At 36.5% G+C, this 21,829-nt stretch overlaps 1 protein-coding gene across 10 annotated transcripts in view; it reads left to right on the top strand.

Annotated features, from left to right (window-relative positions):
* The window catches only part of PDE1A (phosphodiesterase 1A), a 199,863-nt gene that overhangs the window by 74,432 nt on the left and 103,602 nt on the right, over positions 1-21,829 (top strand). The window contains exon 1 of one of the 10 annotated variants that reach the window (XM_048952861.1): positions 16,069-16,501. The exons of the other annotated variants lie outside the window; for them this stretch is intronic. Within the exon in view, the coding sequence (XP_048808818.1) occupies positions 16,449-16,501 (53 nt within the window). The 5' untranslated portion in view covers positions 16,069-16,448. Of the gene's footprint in view, positions 1-16,068; positions 16,502-21,829 lie in introns of those variants that run through there. 10 annotated transcript variants of the gene reach the window in all.

Raw genomic sequence — 21,829 nt, 5'->3', positions numbered from 1 at the left:
TCATTTTATCTAACATTTATCGCAAATCAGGACTCCCACCCACCCAGGATGTTTCTTGTAGCCTTGTGTCTTTTGTGTCAGGGTCAGGAGCAGATATTTGAAATTTCTGATCTCTTCTTGTGAAATCAGTGAATGGAAATCAAACAGAATTGTTACTTTTAAGCCTCTCAGAGACCTTCTTTCTCAGTGGCTGCTGGGAGCAAGAATGAGAAAATGCTCAGACCAAACACTCTCTAAGCGCCTCTTTGTAGTCCTGTGATCCTCAGTGCTCAAACACTTTCAGAGAAAAAGATGGAAAGGAAAATATTTCTTATTTACTTTTCTACTTATAAGATCCAGCTGATTCTACCTGGCCATTATTACTGTTCTTGGAGAGACCAGAACACGCTCCTATGCTTTGGTTTAACGACTCTAAATCAAATATTTTAATATGATGTTCTTAGCTTGCCTATGTCAAGAACATAAGAAGTTGTGCTCAGTGGTGACTGATTTATGTTTTTTAATTAAATGTCAAATGAAATAGAGAAATTAAGGCTAGATCTCAATGAAATAATTGGAGGTTTTGTGTGTAGCTTTAAATTCTGAGAGAAACTAAGAAAAAGACTTGAAAGCACTTTTAATAGGGTTGCCTCAGTCTGTGATGTTGATAAATTCCACCATTACAAGATTCTCCCTAGATATAAATGCACACTGCCCAAGTTATTTCACTGAAGTATCCATATATCACAAGAAACAAACTCAACTCTTCATAATCTCAGGCATTCTCTTCATAGATCCATTTACACTTAACTGTTTCAGGAGTTCTTTCAGATCTTGTAGCTTAAAGCTCCTCCTAGCTCTTGTTCAGCAATTTCTCTTTGTTCCCTGTTTGCTCTCTGTGCTACATGTGGAAAGTTTAAAATTCTGGCAGGTTAAGAAGAGCCTCAGACCACATCTCAAGAAACTGTTGGACTTCTGTTGCCCTTGGCTTTTCCTCCTTTCTTTTTGTCTATGAGCAGTTGCTGTCTTCCTGCATTTTTCTGTGTGCCTGTGTTAACCCCTTGTCTGAAAAAATGTGCTGTAGCTTTTTGGACATATCCCAAAATGACATAAGGATAAGTGCCAAGTTCTTAGTCTTAAAATAAGACCAGCAAGAAAGTATGAGATGATTCATCACTTCCTCTCAAGTGTAATTACCACTGCAATCATCATTTATTATCCGTATGCACTGTTAAATTATGAGCTAAACATTACTGTAAGTTTGGAAATTGTCATTTCAACTGGAACAACTGAAAAAAAGATAACATAGCACAGGTGTGTGGTTTAAACAGGAAATGACGTGGATCTCCAGGACTCCCAGAGTTCTTTCCTGAGAATGTCCTTCAAGAAATGTGTCACATCTGTGTAAGATCTGTATGTGCTCAGTCTAGGATAGATGCTACACAAAGAAGGCATTTCAGCCTGTTTAGCTGTGGTATTTGTCCTTATCGCTGAAGTGAGAAGCCAGTTTCACACCTTAGCAGGTCATTTATCTCTGCCTGAGCTGGGACTTGGGAGATCCAGTAATTATGTCTAGTTTGCATACTTATATTATGCAGTTTGCATACTTATATTATTTCCTGTTTCTCGAAAGCAAATTCTATGTAGCTTTCACTCCTATAGAGGCAATTATCTTGAAGCAAATAAGGAATCTATTTTAACCAGGCATAGCTGTAATTTCTTAATATTATGAACCCCATAAAAATGACTGAAAGCATTACTGATTCTGCATTTAAGCAAATTATTGTGGAATGCACTGCTGAATATTTAAAACAAAATTTAGACTTACTAGCATATTAATGTACTAATTTCTCAGTTAATTTCTCAGATAACTTATATTATGAGATCTTAGGGGTAGGAAACAGCTTCTGTTTGTATAGCAACTGGAAGAACGATGTCTTTATCTTCCCTACTAGGAATTTTAGGTACTATCACAACAAACAAATGTTGATAGTAAGTTGTTTAAAAATCTTACAGGGAATGAATTTTTTTCCTCCAGATGTTATGAATAACTGCTACTTTCTCAATTAGTGATAGCTATGAGTTAGTGAAAAATCTTTATCTAGCAAGTAAATGCTATACTTTAGCATTTCAGCATTTATTTTTTCCATGTCACCTGAGCTCTGTTCACACCCAGGGAGAGGAGGTGAAGAGAGTTGCCTGTACTTCCCATGTTCTGTGGTGTTCAGCTCTCAGAGACCCAGAGATCTCTTCTCTGAACTTAGATTGTTGTATTAGAGAATCAAAGTCTTCTGAAAACACATCTCAAGCTGGAGATACTACTAAATTACAGAAACAGCTCCTTCAAAATGAAGGGGTTCATTTACTTCTGCAGAAGCCATAAGGGAGAGAGAATTGAACATTCTAGAGGTGATGGATGTAGGAATAGTCTATAAACTCCATGGCCACTGTCTCCAGATGCTGATTATTTACAACAGGACAAAACAGCATTTCAGAATAGGTTGCAGATTTAGAACAAGTAAAAGTCTTTCTGGCAGTACTATGTCAAAGTTTCGACATTTCAGTATTTTTATCATGAAAACATATGAATGGATGGTTTGTGCACTGTAATATTCAGTTTCGAATCTTGGATTTGTATTTTAAATGTCACAGTATCAAACATGTTAGATATAAGGTAGTTCATTTCAATTCTCTATTAGGGTATTATTTATCTGGGAGGAGCTCTGAACACCTCCAATAGTTCTACGCATTACTTCTAGAGTCCAGAATAGTCATATCTCTGACTTTTTCTTCCAGCCACCTACATGAGGTTGACTTGCGAAATTTCAGTACTGCTTCTCCTTCCACCTACTATGAGTTGAACTTTTAGTGAAGTGTCCTTCAAGAAACTGGATTAGGATAACTTCCCTTTGTTTTGTAGCATCAACTGAAGGATAGTTATTGACAGCTACTTTTCCTTTCATTGTACTGTAGCTTAACTTGAAAGATTGTGCCGTACCAATGGGAGCTAATTTTGCTAAACTCTAGACTTCTATGAAGATTTTTTTTTTTCCAATTTAAAAAGGCAAGATAATGTTTTTAAACACATTACATCAACCTTGTGATTTAGTGAGTCAGCCTGGTCAACTTTAGTGGCCTTCTTCTAATGCAACTTTCTTACAACATTCTTAGGTAAGGTTCTTCAGTATTTCTCATTGGGATTTGAAGGTTTATTTGCATTACTGACTAAGCAAAAGGGTGATATGATAGATAGGGTTTGTGTCAGTAAGCTGGCAGAACATAAACTTTCCTTTCCTGGCACAGATCACGTTAAGAAATTTTTCGGGAAATATGCAGACTCAAAATGTGTCAAAAGTATGAATGATGGTGTGACAGAAACCACCTGCATAACTCATGATGTTCTTGAATCTAAGTACCAGCAGGAAATTGCTGCAGTATTCCAGATAGTAAGTGTGGTTTTGGAACAAAGCAGAAAACTTAAGAACAAGTTGATATTTGCCTTTTGCCACCTGAAAGCAGTTCTCTAAAGCCTACACCAAAGCACATGCTGAATCTGTGGAAACTGTTACTGAGAAATACTAAATTGGATATCCACGAGTTTATAAGATCTGTGAGAGTAGGCCATCTCTTACAGAAGAGGGATGAAAAAAATACTGTTAGATATATTTGGATAGGAAAGAGATAGATTTTCAAAAGAAACTATTGCTAAATGTCACTGAAATAAAAGACAAAATTAGATCAAGTATACAGGAGAAGAAACAAACAAACAAAAAAGGATATCTAGCTCTTGCAAAGCTTTTTAATCAATAACAATCAAAACATCTTTTGAAGGAAAGGAATTTAATCATCTCCCAGCATTGATACTTGGGCAGCCTGAGCTGAAGCGATCTGTCCAAGCTCAGTCAGTGGATGAGGTAAGAGCTCAGAACTCTTAGGCCCCAACCCGGAGTGAGTATGTCAGATTCTAATGTTTATGTTTGTATGAGAAGGAATTAAAAACAGGTTTTACCATTAATCCATTCCAAATGCCACACAGGTCACCTAACAACAGACAGTGGAGCGATCAGCTACCACCATCAGTACAACATAACCATACAAGGCTTTCCAGTAAACTAAATCTCTGTAAGACAACAATCAGCGTGGTCTCTCATGCATTCAGATGTCATTCCAACGTCATGCGTTTAGATTGTGATGTGAAAACAATGTACTTGTTCCTTGTGAGGCATGCAGTTCCAAGGTGGTTTCATATACTTGATGAAGTGCGAACTCTGTCTTTATATTTTACCTGTAGTCAATGTCTCTGTAGACAGAATGCACTGGAAGATCATTGATTGCAACAGCTGTCAGTAGAAAACTATCTTCCTGAAAATTTGAAGGTGTGCTTTTGCTGTTAGTTGGCTTAACTTGGAGCATGAGTTTGATCTGTTTGTTGTGTGGTGGTTCAAGTATAAAACTTGTTTTTTCCTCTGCCACTGTCACTGTGAGGGAGCACAGTTACCAGCTTTATCTTCTGTTCTATGGCTCCTTGAGAAACAAATCCATAGTTACTTTCAGATTCAGAGGAACTTTCTAGGAATTGTCTGGAAACTGTTTACTTTAGTAAAGTGTTACCAGAGGTCTATTGGTCAAAACAGAAAGATGTATTCACTGGCTCTCAAGTGCTCTGACACAAGTCCATTTTTGTTCAGTAGTTTGGATTATTATTAACTTACAGCAAGAGCAAGAATATAGTGGAGAATAAAACTAGAATTCAAAATGATAGTTATGGTCCAAAAATACAGTGCTATTGCCAGAAGTATGCCACATTAAGGCAGCAGTAATCAGCTGCACAAACATGGGACAAGGAACAACTTGTCACATTTCAATACCACTGAAGAGGTTCCAGGAGATAATCTCACACATGAACAAAATTCAGTGGTCTGACTTCTACAGTTCATGCTTCTCTTTACAAATGGTAATTGTGGTCTTGTCATGCATTTCTATTGCTTACAAAACATTATTTATGTATGTAAGTCACTTCAAAAGTAATGCTTCCTATTTATTTCCATGGAAAGTGCAACACATACAAAAAGCATAATAACACTGTTTGACTGAACAAACTCTCAGATAGAAAATGCTGTTTTGCAATACAGTCACCACTGTTAGCTATGCATTTTCACCAGTGATGAACAAGTGCCTACATGCTGTGCTTGAAAAACAATCTGCAGTAGTGGAGATGACATGCTGTTTCATAGCTGCTATGATGTTGTTGTTGTCAGGAAATTGTTGTCCATGCAGTCCATCTTTCATTGCCCAAATAGGTGAAAGTCAGAAAGTGCTAAGTCTGGACCATACGATGGGTATGGTAGGACAATCCACCAAAGATGTGCTCCATGGTCTTCAAACCAGTATGAGGCCAGGTGTCACTGGACAAAGGCAAGACAAAGGTTTTCTTCTTCTTCATCCTGATTTTGGAAATCCTAGCCTTTGGCTTAGTCAGTGTCATGATGCATTGGTCAGAGTTGATGGTTTGTCCAGATTTGAGTAAATCCAGAAGGGTCGCTCTTTTCCCATCCCAAAAGACACTTTACTCACTGTCAGGACTGTCAGGGGGTGTCATGAACTTTTTCTTCAATGGGAAATTCACATGCTGCCCCTTGATGGACTGCGGTTTTGACTCTTGTCTCATACTGGTGACACATCTCATCCCTGGTAATGATGTGATCCAGGAAACTGCTGCCTTCAGCTTCGTACACAATGTTCTTTCTGTTCCTGAGTGATCATTTGTGGAACCTGCCTGGTACAAACTGTGAAATTCCAATGTTGCCACTACTGTTTCCAGTCATAGTCTGCTGATATGTTTGAGTGAGCTCATAGAGATGCTCTTATTTTGTGGTGTGACAGCTATGCATGGCCATCCAGAACATGGCTTGCCTTTCACATCTCTGTTGCTACTGCTGAAACGCACCACCAACCCCTCACTGTGCTCACATCCACTGTTTGATCTCCATAAATGTTCAGCAAGCATCAGTGAATGTCAATAGGTGCCATTTTTTCCCACAACATGCAATTCAATGACACACCTTTGCTTCATATGCACTTTCATGTAAGATGCCATTTTGTCAGGCTGCCCCTCTGATGCCATCTATTGCATGACAACAAAATGTAATGGAATACTGGTGGGAAGGGTCAGTCTTTACTGTCATACCACCAACATCTGGTTCTGGTGTTGTGGGCCAGCATAATAAAGTAGGAGGCATTACTTTCGGAACAGCTCTCATATCCAGTATTGAGCTCTGAATTCCCTTCACTGTTAGTCTTAAGAGATCTTGTATCCTTCATAATGTTCACAATTTCAATCTGAAGTTCAAAATGTTGCACATCTAACTGGTCATGAATCAATAGTCTTTCAATAGTATCATTTTTGGATTTTTTTTTTATTTTAAGCAGGGGTTCAGACTACATATTTTGGTAATGAACAATCACATCTCCTACTTTTCCCTCTTTTCAGGGATATGTGTTTGCCATTTTTAAATTTTCAGCTCTAGATGGAGTACAATTTCCTTTTGCACCTGCAATACTATTTCGTATTTAAGTTCCTCTTGCATGATACAGAGAAAAATATTGAGAATGTAAGGTGTCTCAGAACCAATTACTGTAAGAATTATTTTCTAGCTTATTTTCTCACTGATGGCAGCCCAATTGAGAAGAGACCAATTTAAATCTGCAATTATTCCTTGTGCTTTCAAAAAGCCTCAGCTATGTCAGAACTTTTGATGACTCCCCTCTTTCACTCAGGTTACTTTCTTTGTTCTTCTCGCTTTTGATATGTGAAGCCACTTGGAACTATAATTCATCGCTCTCCCTCATCCTGGCTTTGTAACATGAGCTCCTGCACAGCACAGTCGCACTTTGAACTCACTCTGAACCCCCTCCAGAAGATATGGTACTTCAGACCAGGGAAATCCCTTCTTTTTAACATAAACAGTGGTATATACAGCAATATGAAAGATAGAAGTTATCAGAAATAAAAACCAACTTGTTTTTATACCAAATTATTCCTGTAATTGCCATAATCTTTCCCGCTTTTCTTTTCTACAAAACGATCATGCTGAAACAGCAGAATTGACCTTACTTAGCCCATAATATTTTCCTTAGACTGCATGTCTTCATAAAATGTAATATAATTTTTGAGCCAGCCCTTATAATCTCACTATAGGATCGTTTCCTAAGGGTCAGGAAAGCAATATAATTAATGTGGATAAACGGATAATCAAGTAACACTGCATTGTGTGTAACAATTGTGTGTAACATTGTGGATAACACTCATCAGAGTGAGAGTAGTTCTTAGAAGTAATTGACATTTTACTGACAGAAGTTGTGTGGGCACAGATGCTTGCTTATATAGAGTCAGGGAGAAAGCCAGGTTCATAAACATCTGAAATGCTCCGTAAGAAAGGCAGTTAAATGAACAGTTACATTTTAGCACCTGTCATACAGTCATTAGTTGTAACATGCTCATTTCACTTTACATGTTGTGTAAATGCTTGGTTTGTTGTATTTTTTTTCCTGATTATGTATGTGTAGAGTGAAGCCATTCACCACACCGAACCAGAATGTTGTATACCATTTTACTTCAAATGTTCATCACTGAGTGGTGTAATCTTGGACTTGTTAATGGCAGTTCTAGCTGTCTTGTCAGGATAGTAACAGAAAAGTGTTACTAAATGTACAAATATCCATGCTTAATTAGAAATTCTGCAACAAGATAATTAAAAATGTGATAGTTTGCTATTTATATAATTAATTTCAAATTAGTCAAATTGTGCTTTATGGTTTGACAGTATAGTCTGTATGAAGATGGCTTTATGTGCTCCAGGAAGTAGTATGTAAGTGGTATTTAAAAGCTGTGGAAAATATCTTGCAGTAAAGGGAAAGATTGTATGCTAAATGTGAGCAGAAAGTTAATTTTGAGACTCATAAAAATGAGATTAAAAATTAAAAACTAGTGTCAACGTTTAGCACGTAGGAGCACCGAAGCAAATTCTGAGGTAGAATGCACTTGCCAGAGAATGCAATGGGAACTTCTGCTTTTGTTGTCGTAACTTGTAAGATGGAGAAAATGAAAATCCATGATGTTGTGGTGTGTGTGTTGTGCGTGGCTGAGGGAAACCTTCTTCTCACTGAATATTGTGGGGTTTTTGTTCATTTGCGTTCAGGAAAAAAGTTCAGTAACATGTAAACCTGTCAGTTCTGTGGAAGAACTGAAAGAATCCACAGATTTTAATAAAAGTACTGCTCTTTTTTTTTACTTTTAGTTCAGTTTTAAGACTTCATTGAGAAAAACGCCAACTTTCTCTGATGTCCCGGTACATCCCCAAACTGGGCAGTTAACAGTGCCTTGGTGTGTGCTTTTTCTTTTCAGTGGGTAAGCAAACACTCTGTTCTCTAAAACTGGCAGCACAGCCCATTACATGTGTTCAATATTCATATGTAAGGCAATTGTGTGAGTAATAAAGCTGATTATATTTTACCCAAATTTAAACATCTCAGAGAATTTAACTAGCAAAATCATCCTTGAGTTCAGGCAGATTAGTGTACATAATGAAAGCACATTCAATTTTATTTTATTTTATTATTATTATTATTATTATTATTTGCAGTTTGTGGTATTTCACATACATCTTTGTAGTTATTTTTTCTGAAATGAGATTTTGAACATATGAATGAACAAAGTTCTACTGCCATAAGGAAGTGGAAGAGAAAAAATCAAGGAAGAGACCTTGCAGGAAACTATGACTCATTCAGTGTTTATAAAGCACAACACCCTTGTTATGTCTCACATTCACTGTTCTGGTCCTTTCTGTTCTACATGGCTTGCAAACGTTTGACCCTTGATAAAAAAGAGGGGCACTGAACACTTTTGAGCACTGCTTTTATTTTAAAACATTGTTGACTAGGTGATGTTCTGACTAATCCCTTGGAGATTCACTGACTGTCAAAATTTACCCAAAGGATTATCAGGTCCTGAGCACAAATGCAGAAGTGAGCCCTTGTTTGGGATCTTTAGCAGTGTTTTCAGGGGGAAAGACACCATTTGTGTATTTGGGAATTATGCTCAGGATTCTCTTTCATTTTTGTACACAGTCTTTTTAAGTCAAATAAGCCAATGCATTTGAAATATATTTCAAAGATGTCTCTCATATCTGCACTACAATTATCAGGAGAGCTGCTTTGTATGTAGTTCGGCCGTAGTAAGAATCCACTTTACCGGGATGTGGGAGAGAAATATGCGACATATTGAAGTTTGAATTTCAACTTTACTTGTTATTTTCCTCTGGAAAATGCTAATGCCAAAAACAAACTGAGAAATTTCCCAGTAGTATTTTGTCACTAGTACAGAGATTCTTGGCACATGTGTATGGATGTCACATGGATGTCACCACAGTAAATAGAGACTTGGGATGTAGTCTGTGGGGAGAAGATGGTGATCTAATATAAGGAGGAAAACAATAAAGTAATTTACACGTAAAATATAGGATATAACTATGTAGTCTTCTTACCTTTGAAAGCCAACACTGTGTATTGCAAAGGCCATAATAGATTTGAGATAGAAAGAAAAAAAAATCGGATCATTACTGTGAGCATTATGTTTGATGAGTATCTTTGTAATAGAAAGATAAGAATGATCAAAATGTTATTATGTTAGAATAATAGATTTCTGAGTCATGCACAAGACTTTTTTGTCTACGACCATGTTACCTATCTGAGGGTAGAACTGAACTCAGAATTTTTTTATCACTATTTGTAAGACTTTAAAATGATGAATGTCAGATTTGAAGACATCTACAAGGAAACCGTTATTTAAAAGCAATTTTTTCAATCAGAAGGCAAAGCTCTGGAATTATTAGTGATGCTACTTCAAAGAACCAGTTTTGAAAGAACATATATTATCCCCAGTAGTGTTTCTGCTGTTGCAACTCCTTTTGTATCTAGTCTATGGATAATGGCAATGTGACCCAAGAACAAATGGCTGGTAGAAAAGGCACTGCAACGGCTCCCAGATACTGCTAATCCTTGAGGGAAATGCATGTGTTTTTCACGTCTCAAACTGGATGCTAGAAATTTCATAATGGAAAACCAGGAGACATCAACAACTGCAGACAGACCAGAGTATTTTAGCCAATAAAAATGAATGAAATTCTGGAAAGCTAAGTAATAGGTGGATGTGGAGACAAAGGCAGTGCAAAATACTTTCAAAACCTAAAGTGAAATAAAATCTTATTAATGTATCCAAAGTAGAACTGTCTGAAGAAAAACCTTTTAAAATATTATTTATTTTTCGTATACTATTAATCAGAACAGGCCTACAATTTTTACAGTTGTCTCGCAGTGTTTTCTCAATTATGTATGACTGGTAGTTGTTTAATGTTTGCTTGAAGTTCATACTCTGCCACCACAAAGAAATGTAAAACTGGATTTGAACATGAGTTAAGACAAAAATCTTTGTAGAGGAAAAGTAGTTATGGGAGATTCTTGCCTCTTTATTCTAAACTCTAAGGTATACTCTACTGTATATAAAAAAAAATCAACACATTTAATTCATAACTTTCATAAGTTCTTAAGAGCTTTCTTCACCAAAAGATTTCAAGGAGTAAACATCTGTTGCCTATCATGTCTCTTCTGATTCTTTTTAGCACAATCTCTGGCCTATTAAATGCCCATATATTTCCTGTGGGGAACTGAAGTTTAGCAATCATTTCTTTTGGTTGCGATCTTGCTGTTGTTCAGCAGTCATTCTTAACGTATGATACAGTTACTCATGTTTTCCTCTCTGGACTATTTTGGAGACTGTTCTGACCTATTTTTGCTGTCTGTATGGATTGTACTGAATTTATACTGACTCCTTGAAATCAGTATTAAAAAAAACAACAACAGCTCTATATTTGTTATCCATCTGTATGTTTTATAACCCTTTTACCTCCTGAAAGAATTACATTATGTTAATCAGACATTACTGTGTTGTCCAGTATGTGATTGCCATTATGTGAATACATTTAGGAATATGTGGCAGATCAATTACAGTGTTTTCCAATAGAAACTCCAATTCCTTCCACCGTGGCCAATACTAATGTTCTGGCTCAAAACCAAGGAATGCCATGTTTTGACTTGTGTATTTTAGTGCTAATTTAGCATCATATATCCCAAAGGAAAATCCGTTTTATTTCCCCTCCTTTCCTCTCTTCTCTTTACCTCTGTTCACTAAAGATGCTGGGTATAAAATCATAGTATTCACAAATAGGATTGAAAATACAACTGTGATACTGCTCATGGTCTTCAGAAGAGTTATATTGATCTGGAGAATCAATGTCCTTATGAGACATTGCTATTTATATTTTTGGTATTCATTTCCTGGTATTGATAAATTCCAATATCTATTTACAGATGGATAAATGTCTATATGTCATAGATGTATTTACTCATATATCTATTTGTCTATAGTCAAGTATTTCAGAGTATGTCCCTTGGTCTGTATTCTGGCTTCTGTTCTATATTTTGCAGAGCTGCAGTCTGTACTTCAACAACTGCTTCAACTAGTCTCCTTGTCTTAACACCTATTCTGTTGCCTTTTGGTTAGAAAAAACTGATAGATGCTTCTTCATTCATGGTTATGTAGGGGGACTCTAGATACCATCCTTCAGTGTTGTGCAGGAAAATTTGTCATCTTCATTACTTTGAAGATTATCTGGTAAATACTTCTGCCTCACTGAAATGATTATACAAGTTCAAAATATAATTTTCAGTGAGCCTGTCCTCTAGACTAAACTAGCTGTTTAAGAGTCTGGTCAGTGAAGAGAGGGAAAGAAAAATAGCATCAATGGGTGGACACCCTCTAGTGTTTAAGACATGCTAGATGAGTCACCTTATGGAGTTGCTCCTACAGGAGCAGAGAAACTCTTCTGTAGTATTACAGGTGATGACTGACTACATCCAAAATAATTTGAAAAAGGAAGTGACTGGTACTCTGGGGAAGTACCACGCTGGGACTCAGAGGCTTATAGGTGACCCATCTCCCCCAAAATGCTAGTTTTTATGAAGAACATTTGTAGAGGTATTAAAGAATGAGGTGCTATAGATTTTTCTGTGCAACAGTGCCCCTGATTTTTTCAGGCCTTAAGATGTAGAAAAATATAAAATTAAAAGAGAAGAACTGGGAAGCTTCTTAAACCAAGTTACTGTGCTGTATTCTGAGTAGGAATGTCTCAGTAAGGAAATTAATCTCCTGTGTGACGACACTGAGGTAATCCTCTGCTTGGTTTGTGTGTGCATGTAAACAGGGAAAGCAAGAGAGAACACAATTTTATAAATATTCTTACATATAAGGGGTAAAAAGGGAAGCCAGATCTTAAAGACCTGCACAACTGTTTGTATAGAACTTTACCACTTGCACTATAGTAGATCCAGTAGCGACTGCCAACTTTTCTATCTGCTCTGAATGAGTCACAGTTATCTCCAGTTCTTTCTAGTTTTTCTAGCATGGAGAAGTCACTAGGTTAACTTCAGTGGATTTTGCTGACGTCAGCGCAAAGAAATAAATTGACACACTGTCCTACACACTTATGTATGCAGAACATAATAAGATTAATGCCTACCTCATAGAGCTGTTAAGTGAAAAAAGCATTCAGGCTGATCTGTGACAGTGTGACCTGTGCTGAGTAATATGGGTAGCTATATGCAGAGTGTGACTAACTATTATTTAGCTACTAAACCATTATACAACTGCAATTTGAGAAGGTAGTAGTTTAAATGAAGAATTACAGGCTTCTGTTAAGTTCAGCCTTTGTGTGGCAGGCAATCGTAGCATCTCCTATAGCATTTAACTTGTGTCTGGGGACAGTACAAGATGTCACATAGCTGGGCAATTTTACTGGCTCAGGAGTGCCTGCCTGTGAAATGGAAGCAGGCAAATGGGGTGCTAAGAGGCACACCCCCTACATTATCACAAACAGCCTATAACAGCGATTGTGCCTTTACAAATGCCTTGAGAGACTTTGCGTTGGCCTTGCAAGTGTGACAGTAGTGGCATATTTGGATTTCAAAAATTTCACTTTAGCCTCTACTGTTTCTTATGCATGGTGTTTAGATGCTCAGCCTGTGTGCAGTCTTTAAGGAATGGATTTAATCCAGTAATATTAAGTACCTAAATGCTAATCTTGTTAGGAGATACGTAGATAACACTGATTTCTTACTGTAAAGTTTCCTGTTCATGCTTTACTTAGTGATTTATTTTCTTTACAAAAATCTTAAACAATGAACTGCTAAGAGATTCTGTACAGAAAAGTAAAATAACAATCTGGGGATAAGCCCTGTTTTAGGTTTTTATATTTCAAATCTCTCCATTTCAAAAACATGAACACATGTATATAGAAGTGTGTTTTTTTTTCTTTTTCTTTTCCCTATTCTAATCAATCCAGAAAATAAACAGACCCATGAAACTTAGCTCTCCATTTGCTGTCTTACTTCTTAAACAACAGGGGAGGGTATCTGACCCCTTGCTTTATTATGGAAGCAGAACAGAGATTATAGCATATAATGAATTAAAGCTTTAAATGTCAAACCTCTTAGTTACTGCCTTAATTGCCAACAGATTTGAAATTACAGTAGGAAAAATAATTACATTTCTAGACTTCTGGCAATGAGCTACAGATCAATGAGAAAAATGTAGCATTAAAACAAGCAGAGTAAAATAGTTTGGCTCACATGGTGTCTTTTGGCTTGAGAAATAATACTACATATCAAATAACTATTGCAACAAATCTCCATGTTGATGGAACCCTATTTTTGTGAGGCTTCAGTCTAATTAATCTATCATATCTTTCTTAAAATCCTTTCTTTTGAAGAATTTGTGTGCATACTCAGTCAACAAGTTGAACTGATTTCTGAATATTTTAATGAGAAAAACAACAGATTCTTATGTTGAACAAAAACTCTTGAGTGGGCAAAAAAAAAAAAAAAAGGCTGTTTGGAAGAGGAAAAACAATACAATTAAATCAAAGTTTTGTTGCTATTTTATATTCCTATTTTTCTTATATTTGTTAACAACTCTTGAATTCCTTGTAGCTGAAGTAATTGTACTGCTGGAATTTCAGCACCCCTGAATAGTACTTTCTTCAGTGCCATGCTTGAGTGAAATCCCACAGACAACAACATTCACTGGACTAGGCCCAGAAAAAAAACTACTTTTAAGATGTGTTTGGGGTTTCAGGAATGGCAAAACTACAAGATGAAAGATTGTGTTCAACGGAAAAACATATTTGGGATTGCTCTCACTGAGGACTTGAAGATTTTTTCCCCTGAAAGCTTCAGAAGATATCAAGATCATTATTCTGAATTCCTCTGGATAACAGAAGTACAGCAGCCCTACACACATAATATGAAACAGAATGAAAAGGGAGATTTCTTTGTGATTTGCAGCTTGGACTACAGTCAGTGAGTGAATACTTCAAAAAGCAGCAAATTATTTTGAAAAACTGAAATCCAGAACCGGAAGAATGCATGAAGAAAAATGTGAGTCTTGACAGGCAAGAATAAGTAAGACCATGACCGTATGAAATGCTCATAAATAAGACAACACTTTGAACACTGCATATTGTTGAAGAAAGATCCTCAGATCCTTTAAGATCCTGGCAAAAGCTAACCTGTAATCTGATCAAGATAGCTGATGTCCTAATGAAGATGTAGCTCTCTCCTCAAAGTAGTAGAAACAAACAGTGGGGCAGCCACTGAATCAGCAGCCATGTGATCATTTTTCCTTTAGATAATTGTGCTGTGACTGTGTCATGGCAGTTATTCCATATAGTGTGGGGATGGTTAACCAAACTTTGCACTGCCATGCTGATCTCTAAGCTGTGTGTTTTAGATCTAGGAAGAAATTATATCTGTTTCAATAAAATCTGCCAAACTCCTATATTTTCATATATGAGAACACATATTATTATGATATTGGTTATCTCTCCGTTGTTACGTATCATTATTTCATGAAAATTTGTGAAATTCATAATAATTTTACAGCCTAAGACATGTCTCAATGTTACCTACCTTGCTTTTTTTTCAGACTTAGTGCATCTCTCAAGCTTAATTTGATAATGCCAGTGCTGTACACCCAGCTGTGTAAATTTACAGCTCTTCTGCTCTCCCTCTTACAAAGATGCCTGGCCTTGCTGATCCACTTGTCACACCTCAGAAACGTCACCTCACACATGCTAAGTGCGTTTTGAGAACTGAGCAGGCGGGAGCTGTGTTGCAGGGAAGGTCTGTGTGGCAGGGCCCTTCCTCTTCTGCAGGAGGGCTCTGCAGCGCTGTGCAGCCTGGCTGTGCAGCTGCATGCAGACGAGGGCTCGATGCTTGTTTTCTGCTTCTCTGGCCAGGCTTCATGCTTCCTGCTGGGCCCTGTGCCAGCAGTGCTTTGTTACAGAGCCCTGCAGGTCCCCTGGAAATGGTGGCTCAGCTGAGCCGCTCATGACCTGTCCATCAAGAGCCACGATCCTGCTCCTGCCTTACCGTTTTCTTTACAACCTCTGTTTGCTGCAGTTGAATTCTTCCTGATTTATGTCAGCATGATGTCAGAGAAAGCTCTTGACTTTGGATCTCTGTTGAAATCTTATCTTGCAAACAGTAACAGTTTGCTACTGTCCCTATCAGCTTGGTCAGCTTTGTTTTCCTCATTCACATAGCGTCGGTTTGTTTTATGTAGTTATGGCTCTACCAGCTGCAAACACCATATTCAGCTTCAGCCAACTCTAGGTTATTAGGTTATGAATGCTAAAAATTATGAGCAGTGCTTTAATTTACATAGTTATATCCACACATCATCCAGAGTGAATAAAAGCCAGATTGTAAAATAATTACAATCTCTTGAAGTGGAGCCAGCCTCACAGACCAGATCCATCCATCTTCATTAATTTGTATACAGTTCTTTTACCAGAACAAACTTTCTGAAGGTACTCGCATGGGAATGCTGAAACAGCTGCACAACTTTTATTTTGAAGAAAAAAAGTTGAGCCTCGGAACAGTGTGTTTTAAAGAGCGAGGGAGAGAGTGACTCTGCATTTAAGACTTTGACCAGCATGTGTAAGAAGTGCTCGCATGGCTGGAATAATCTAACACATTTTTACCTAGGTAGCACTTGGCAAAGCTCTCCTTTTTTTCCTGCACAGTTGAAAAGAATCCAGTACAACTCCGTGCTTTGATCAACTTGCCTCCAGTTCTGCTCAGCCTGCAGGGTTTGCTGGTGCACAGCCGTGCCTGTCTTATGTGGCCTCTATGGCCCTTTTCTGCTCAACTGTCAGAAAGAGGGAGGGAGGCTTCCCCCAGCACCAAAATATCATTCTGTGTGCTCTCTGCAGCACAGTAGCAAAGAACAAGTTTCTTGATTACTCCCTGGTCTTTTTGGAGTTATTCGCTGCAAGAAGTCTTTTTTCCCTCTTTAAATGGATGATTGTGTTACAATCAAGAAAAAGCATCTCCAAAGACCAATCTTTCGGTAAGTGATGCTATTGTTTCTTTCAACTGAAGACATTAAGAACTTTATATCCTATTTGTTTGCTTAAAGTTCTTATGCAAGCACACAAAAAGAAGAGGAAGAATTGAATGTTGCGTATTCTGCTAACATATTAGGTGATTTTTGTGCTCAGAATGTAGTTTTTCTGCTTGTACTGAGACTTTCTTTTCCTCCTTTTTGCCATCTACGTTTTCTGAAGTTTTGTGTGGAATTGCCTTTATTATGAAAGAGGAGCAGCTTAAGCCCTTGAAAACTTTTTGTGTGTGTGCGTGTTTTGTTTTGTTTTCCTACAGCTCTGTAGTCCCTCAGAGTATTCTGGAATTATAAAACTGTTTATATGTGGAACATGGGTCTTGGTTGCTTTGCTTGATTATGTCTGAATGGCAGAGATTTCGTACATGAAATGATGCACCTTTCGGAGAAAAGTGGCTGGCTGGTTGGAACATGCAGTTGAGTGATTAAAGTACAACTAATCCACAAGACTTTTCTGGTAGGAAAGGTTCAAGTCTAAAGAGCAACAAGTTGAAAGTTTTGTGAGGTGGTTCTTCACTGCTTCTTACATATGTTATTTTGATCTGTGAATACGCTTCTGATTATTTTGTTTTTTAACTTCAGTAATAAACTTATTTTTACAGATCAGGATTAGATCTAATTTATTTGTATTTTATCACAAAAAAATTATTTTCTTTCCTTTGGCCTGTCCTAGCTTCAGACTTAGTGAGCTTGCATGAGAAGTAGCATACCTCAACCTACTGCAAATAAGGATTCAGCGGCTGTAGGATTAAATAAACCTGCAAGAGTTCACACTTCTGTTTATAGCTCCTGACATCTTCAAGAAAACTCCAAATCTTATTGGGTGACATCATTAGAACATTGAAACTACAGTGTTGATATGACAAATAAATACAAGATTATAGATAGCCACTACTGATGTTGTATATTATGGGATTACACAGTAAACTCAGACAGGTGGCCATGCTAGGATTATGCACTGCTACTGCTACCCGGGGAGAAGTCTTTTGGTGCTTTATAGTTATGGTACAGAAAGGGAATTTGGACATTAAAAAGTTACTATAGGAATTAAGTGACCTAAGGGCTAACCTTAAATTTGAATGTTCTGCTTGGATTTGCTATGCAATTTTTATTATAAATTAAATGAAATGTATTTTGCTTTGCTTTAATTAAGTGGAGTTACAAAGTTATTTTGTAGAAGGATGTTGTCTCATGAGTAAAAAGGTGTTTGGTATTTTCCTGAAATTATATTATATAAGCTGATAGTTTAGTTCACTATTTTTCTATTTAAATATTGTTAGTCATTTTTGAGGATCTACAGTAACTATCCAGTAAAGTGTAAAAAAAAAAATAAAAAATATATATATATATATATACACATATATATTTTAAAAGCACAGTTGACACAGTCTTTTGGGGCCATTAGAACTGCAGTGGAAAAGTGCCTAATTATTGAAGCATTCAGAAATCTGCTGTAGCTCATGTAGCACTGAATACTTTGTGAGAGTTTTCTTAACGAATGTCTCCTTAAGTTGTCTTGTGGGAGTAAGCTTAGCTCAATGAAATACAAGAAGTTTCATCATTTCTTACCCAAATCCATCCCTGCAAACCAGTTCTAAATACAGAACGGCAACTAACTACTGTTGGCATGCTTAATCCAGAGCAAGAAAACCCCTAATATGGAAAGCCCCCTCAGAGCCCAAGGCTCTGCAGTGACTCTTCTGGCAAAAGATCTCTGTTATAGTACAGTAAATACTTAAGAAATGTTTCCAAGGTTGAGACCGGCGTAATATTTTAGGCAGCTCAAACAGAAAGACAATCTCCGTATGCCATAAAGATGGTATCATGTACAGTAAATACAGATTCCACCATAGTTCATTAAATGGCTGATTTTTTTAAAGTATGTTCCTTATGACTTTGGAAAATATTCTCCACTGAAAAAGTGCTCTTACAGAGGATATAACTTCAGTCTTTTAATCCTGTAATTTTTTTCCCATATAAACCAGATGGTTTAGGGGCACAAACCTTACATTGAGGCAACTGAATCTGCAGCTTAGTTGTATATTTCCCACAAACAGCAAAGAAAATATTAAATTATCCATATATGTGTGTGTCTGTGTAATCGATATATACAGCCAACACTAATTTTAGATACAATCTAAGAAATCAAGTCTTTCTGGGAAGCTTTGTCAGAACGTATTACATTTATATATGAATATCTTCATTAGCATGCTAAATTTACAGCGGATGTATATTTTTGCTAGAGTTGCATGAAAAATCAGGTTGAATTCTATTGTAAAATATTCCTTCAATGTTACCAATCCTCTATATAAGAGCAATATTATATTTTCAAATGTGACATCAATACTAAAAGGATATTTATCACTAATTTTCAGGGTTTTTTTTTTTTTTTTTTGTCAATTGCAAATTCTTGAAGAAGTAATAATATAAAAATGTTGTGAAAAAAAATGTAACTCCTGGTATTTCCACCCTACTTGAGCTTGAAAATATGCAAAAAAATCATTCAGAAATTTAACTTAAAGAAATTTAACTTTAACTTAAGAAAGCTGAGTTATGAATCGTATTGAACTGATTACTAAAGCACATCAATTTGGATAAAATTTTGTAATTGCATCAGAAACCAACTGCCAACAGCTTAGAGATTCCTGCATTTCTTAATATTAAAAAAACAGCCTGCTATATGTAAAGATATATTTCAACAGAACTTATAGATCAGATATTCACTGGCAATTTAATGCTAACATAAATTACTGAGGGCATTCCATATTTTTATTAAGAACAGCATCTTGAGCATGTTTGCTAAAGCTGGTCAAATTAATTCAAACAATAAACAAATCAGTTTTCTGAAATAACACAGTGGAAGCTTCATTGCTCTGCCATTTAAAATTGGATTGAATAAAACCATATAAAATATGCTTTAGGGAACAAATCCTTTCCTGCCAACTACATAGATTAGATGACATAATCAACGTTTTAGTTCTCAAATTTCTGTGATTTCTATTAACATAAGAATCTCTACAACCATTAGTCAATGCTTACATGAAGCTAATGTTTTTCTGCACTCCAGCCTGTGGCCAGTGTGCGTGCTATGCATTGTTTTACAACCGTAGCAAGACTGTAAGAATGAATTTGTCCTTGCTTTGATTTAAGGCTCTTTAAAATTTTAAAATATTAGTGTATTAATTTCAAAATACCTCTCTTTTCTGTGCCGCACATTTTCTGTGGTCTCATGTAGTTTTGGATCAACTGTTTTCCTTCATAGTGGTAGGGATAGAAAAATAGGGCTCATGGTATTCTTTCTCCTGCTTATTAGGAGAGAACAAGGGTGGAAAAGCACTTGTTTTCCGGCTCTTCAGTGAACTCTGGTGTCATCTTTTCTGCAGTGTCTGCATCTGAGAAAAGCTCTTTGTACCATTGCTTTTGTTCCGTTACCTTTGTTTTTCATATATACAAATATATTAATTGCTATTAACTAGACTGGATCTCTCTGTAATTTTGACTTCTCCTTTACTAAGAGTGATCCAGTCCAATCCTTTGGTATCTTACTTCTAGTCCCTTAAATACGTGTGGCCAATTCATTATTTTGTATATATGATAAAATCAGCTCCAAAACCTGGCTACTGAACCTCACTGTAATCCACTGACAGTTAGATTCCAGCATGATTCTTACCCACTATGGGGCACATAGGTAAGACCAAGTGAAAGCTGCATAGTATATTGCATACGTTCACAAAGACCCAGCTTCTATACAATGTTTATTCTGACATTACTTGTGGAATAAGTAATTCTTATAATGTCATTTACATGCAGTATAATGAAATACAGAAACAACATGTTCTACAGTTCCTAGATATTATAAATTCTTGGCAGATTTTTTCCTATGGAAAAAAATATACTGACAAATATTTTCTAGCAAAAAAAAAAAACCAAAAAACCCACCAGTGTAACACCCTTTCTTTTTAATCTTTTGGTTTTTTTTTTCTTTTTCTTGGAAGCTCAAAATATTTAGGAGTTTTACCAAGTACAAACAAGCATACCCTCATCTTCTTTGTGTGTTCTAGTTTATTCTTTTTATCCCATGGCTTCAATACAGTATGTAATGAACAGATATATTTGTGTTTTGCATGAGTATAAATGGTGTTAACAGTTTTTTGATTGACATCTATAGAACAGGTACAAAATCAGAACATCATATGAAAAGGATAGATCTCTGTAAAAAGAAAACAGTTGCTGTATGATGGGCAGCTTAGAAAGCAGTAGATTTTAAATCTATATAGAGGCTAAGAAGCTTTTTACAAAAATAGTGTTTTCTCACTTTGTTTCTAGCGATGTTCAATGGGTCCAAATGACTATTATCCTTACTACTTGTGTGTAGGGAATAAGCAGATGTGTGGGAAAATTTGCCAAGTTTGTGTTGAGTTGTGCTCTACAATTACTATGAATGTACATTATATATCTTTATTGCTAGTGATCACTTAATTGTAAATTAATGTAGCATATTAATTTAATCAGTGATAATTTATTCCTATGGTGTAGGAGGAAAGGTGGGCAGGAAAAGAGAAGCTGCCATCATCCTTTACTTCTTGCTTTAACGAAAGGCTGAAATGTAAAAGCATAGTTCCACAAGAAAGCTCTGACACCCAAGTTTGTTTCTTGATTTTTCCTTACTCTGATGGCACAGTTTGTGCAACTTCTACAAGGCTTGGTACAGTGCACAACCATGGCCTTCTTGTTGCTGATGTTGCTAAAAGTATTTTCTGCCTACATGCTTGCTAGTGCCTCTTTCTGTCTATCTGTAATGGCTTCACTGATGGGTAAATACCCAAACAGATTAGATTGTTCTGTGTTAAACTGTCAACAGTTGTTTTTAAATGGTGTTACCTTAAAATGCTTAACCTTGAAACTGACATAAGAAATTTAAAAACTAATTACAGGAAAACTGGGCTTTGAGAGAAGGATGGAGAGGACAGAAACATCTGCTCTTAGCATGATAAGAAGCAGTGAAAAAAAATATTTGATTGAAGTAGTAAATGAAGACAGTTTTGAGGAGCGTCCAGAACACTATGAAGGGTGTAAAAAGTCCATAGATATTCAGGCTGATGAATTTCTGAGAGCCTGGCACATCCACAAGATGGTGGACAGGAAGATAAAATGTAAAGCAGTAATCAGGAAATTTGAATGGTGTCATTGAAGAATTAAGAAAACAGGAGAGAGAATACTAGATTAGGCAGGGGGAAAGCTTGGAGAATCCAATTTACGAGCAGATACACTTTTATT

This window comes from Lagopus muta, chromosome 8 (assembly GCF_023343835.1).
Source record: "Lagopus muta isolate bLagMut1 chromosome 8, bLagMut1 primary, whole genome shotgun sequence".
NCBI classification, from domain to species: domain Eukaryota; kingdom Metazoa; phylum Chordata; class Aves; order Galliformes; family Phasianidae; genus Lagopus; species Lagopus muta.
The sequence above is the reverse complement of the archived record's forward strand: the minus strand, read 5'-3'. Positions and strand labels throughout refer to the sequence as shown.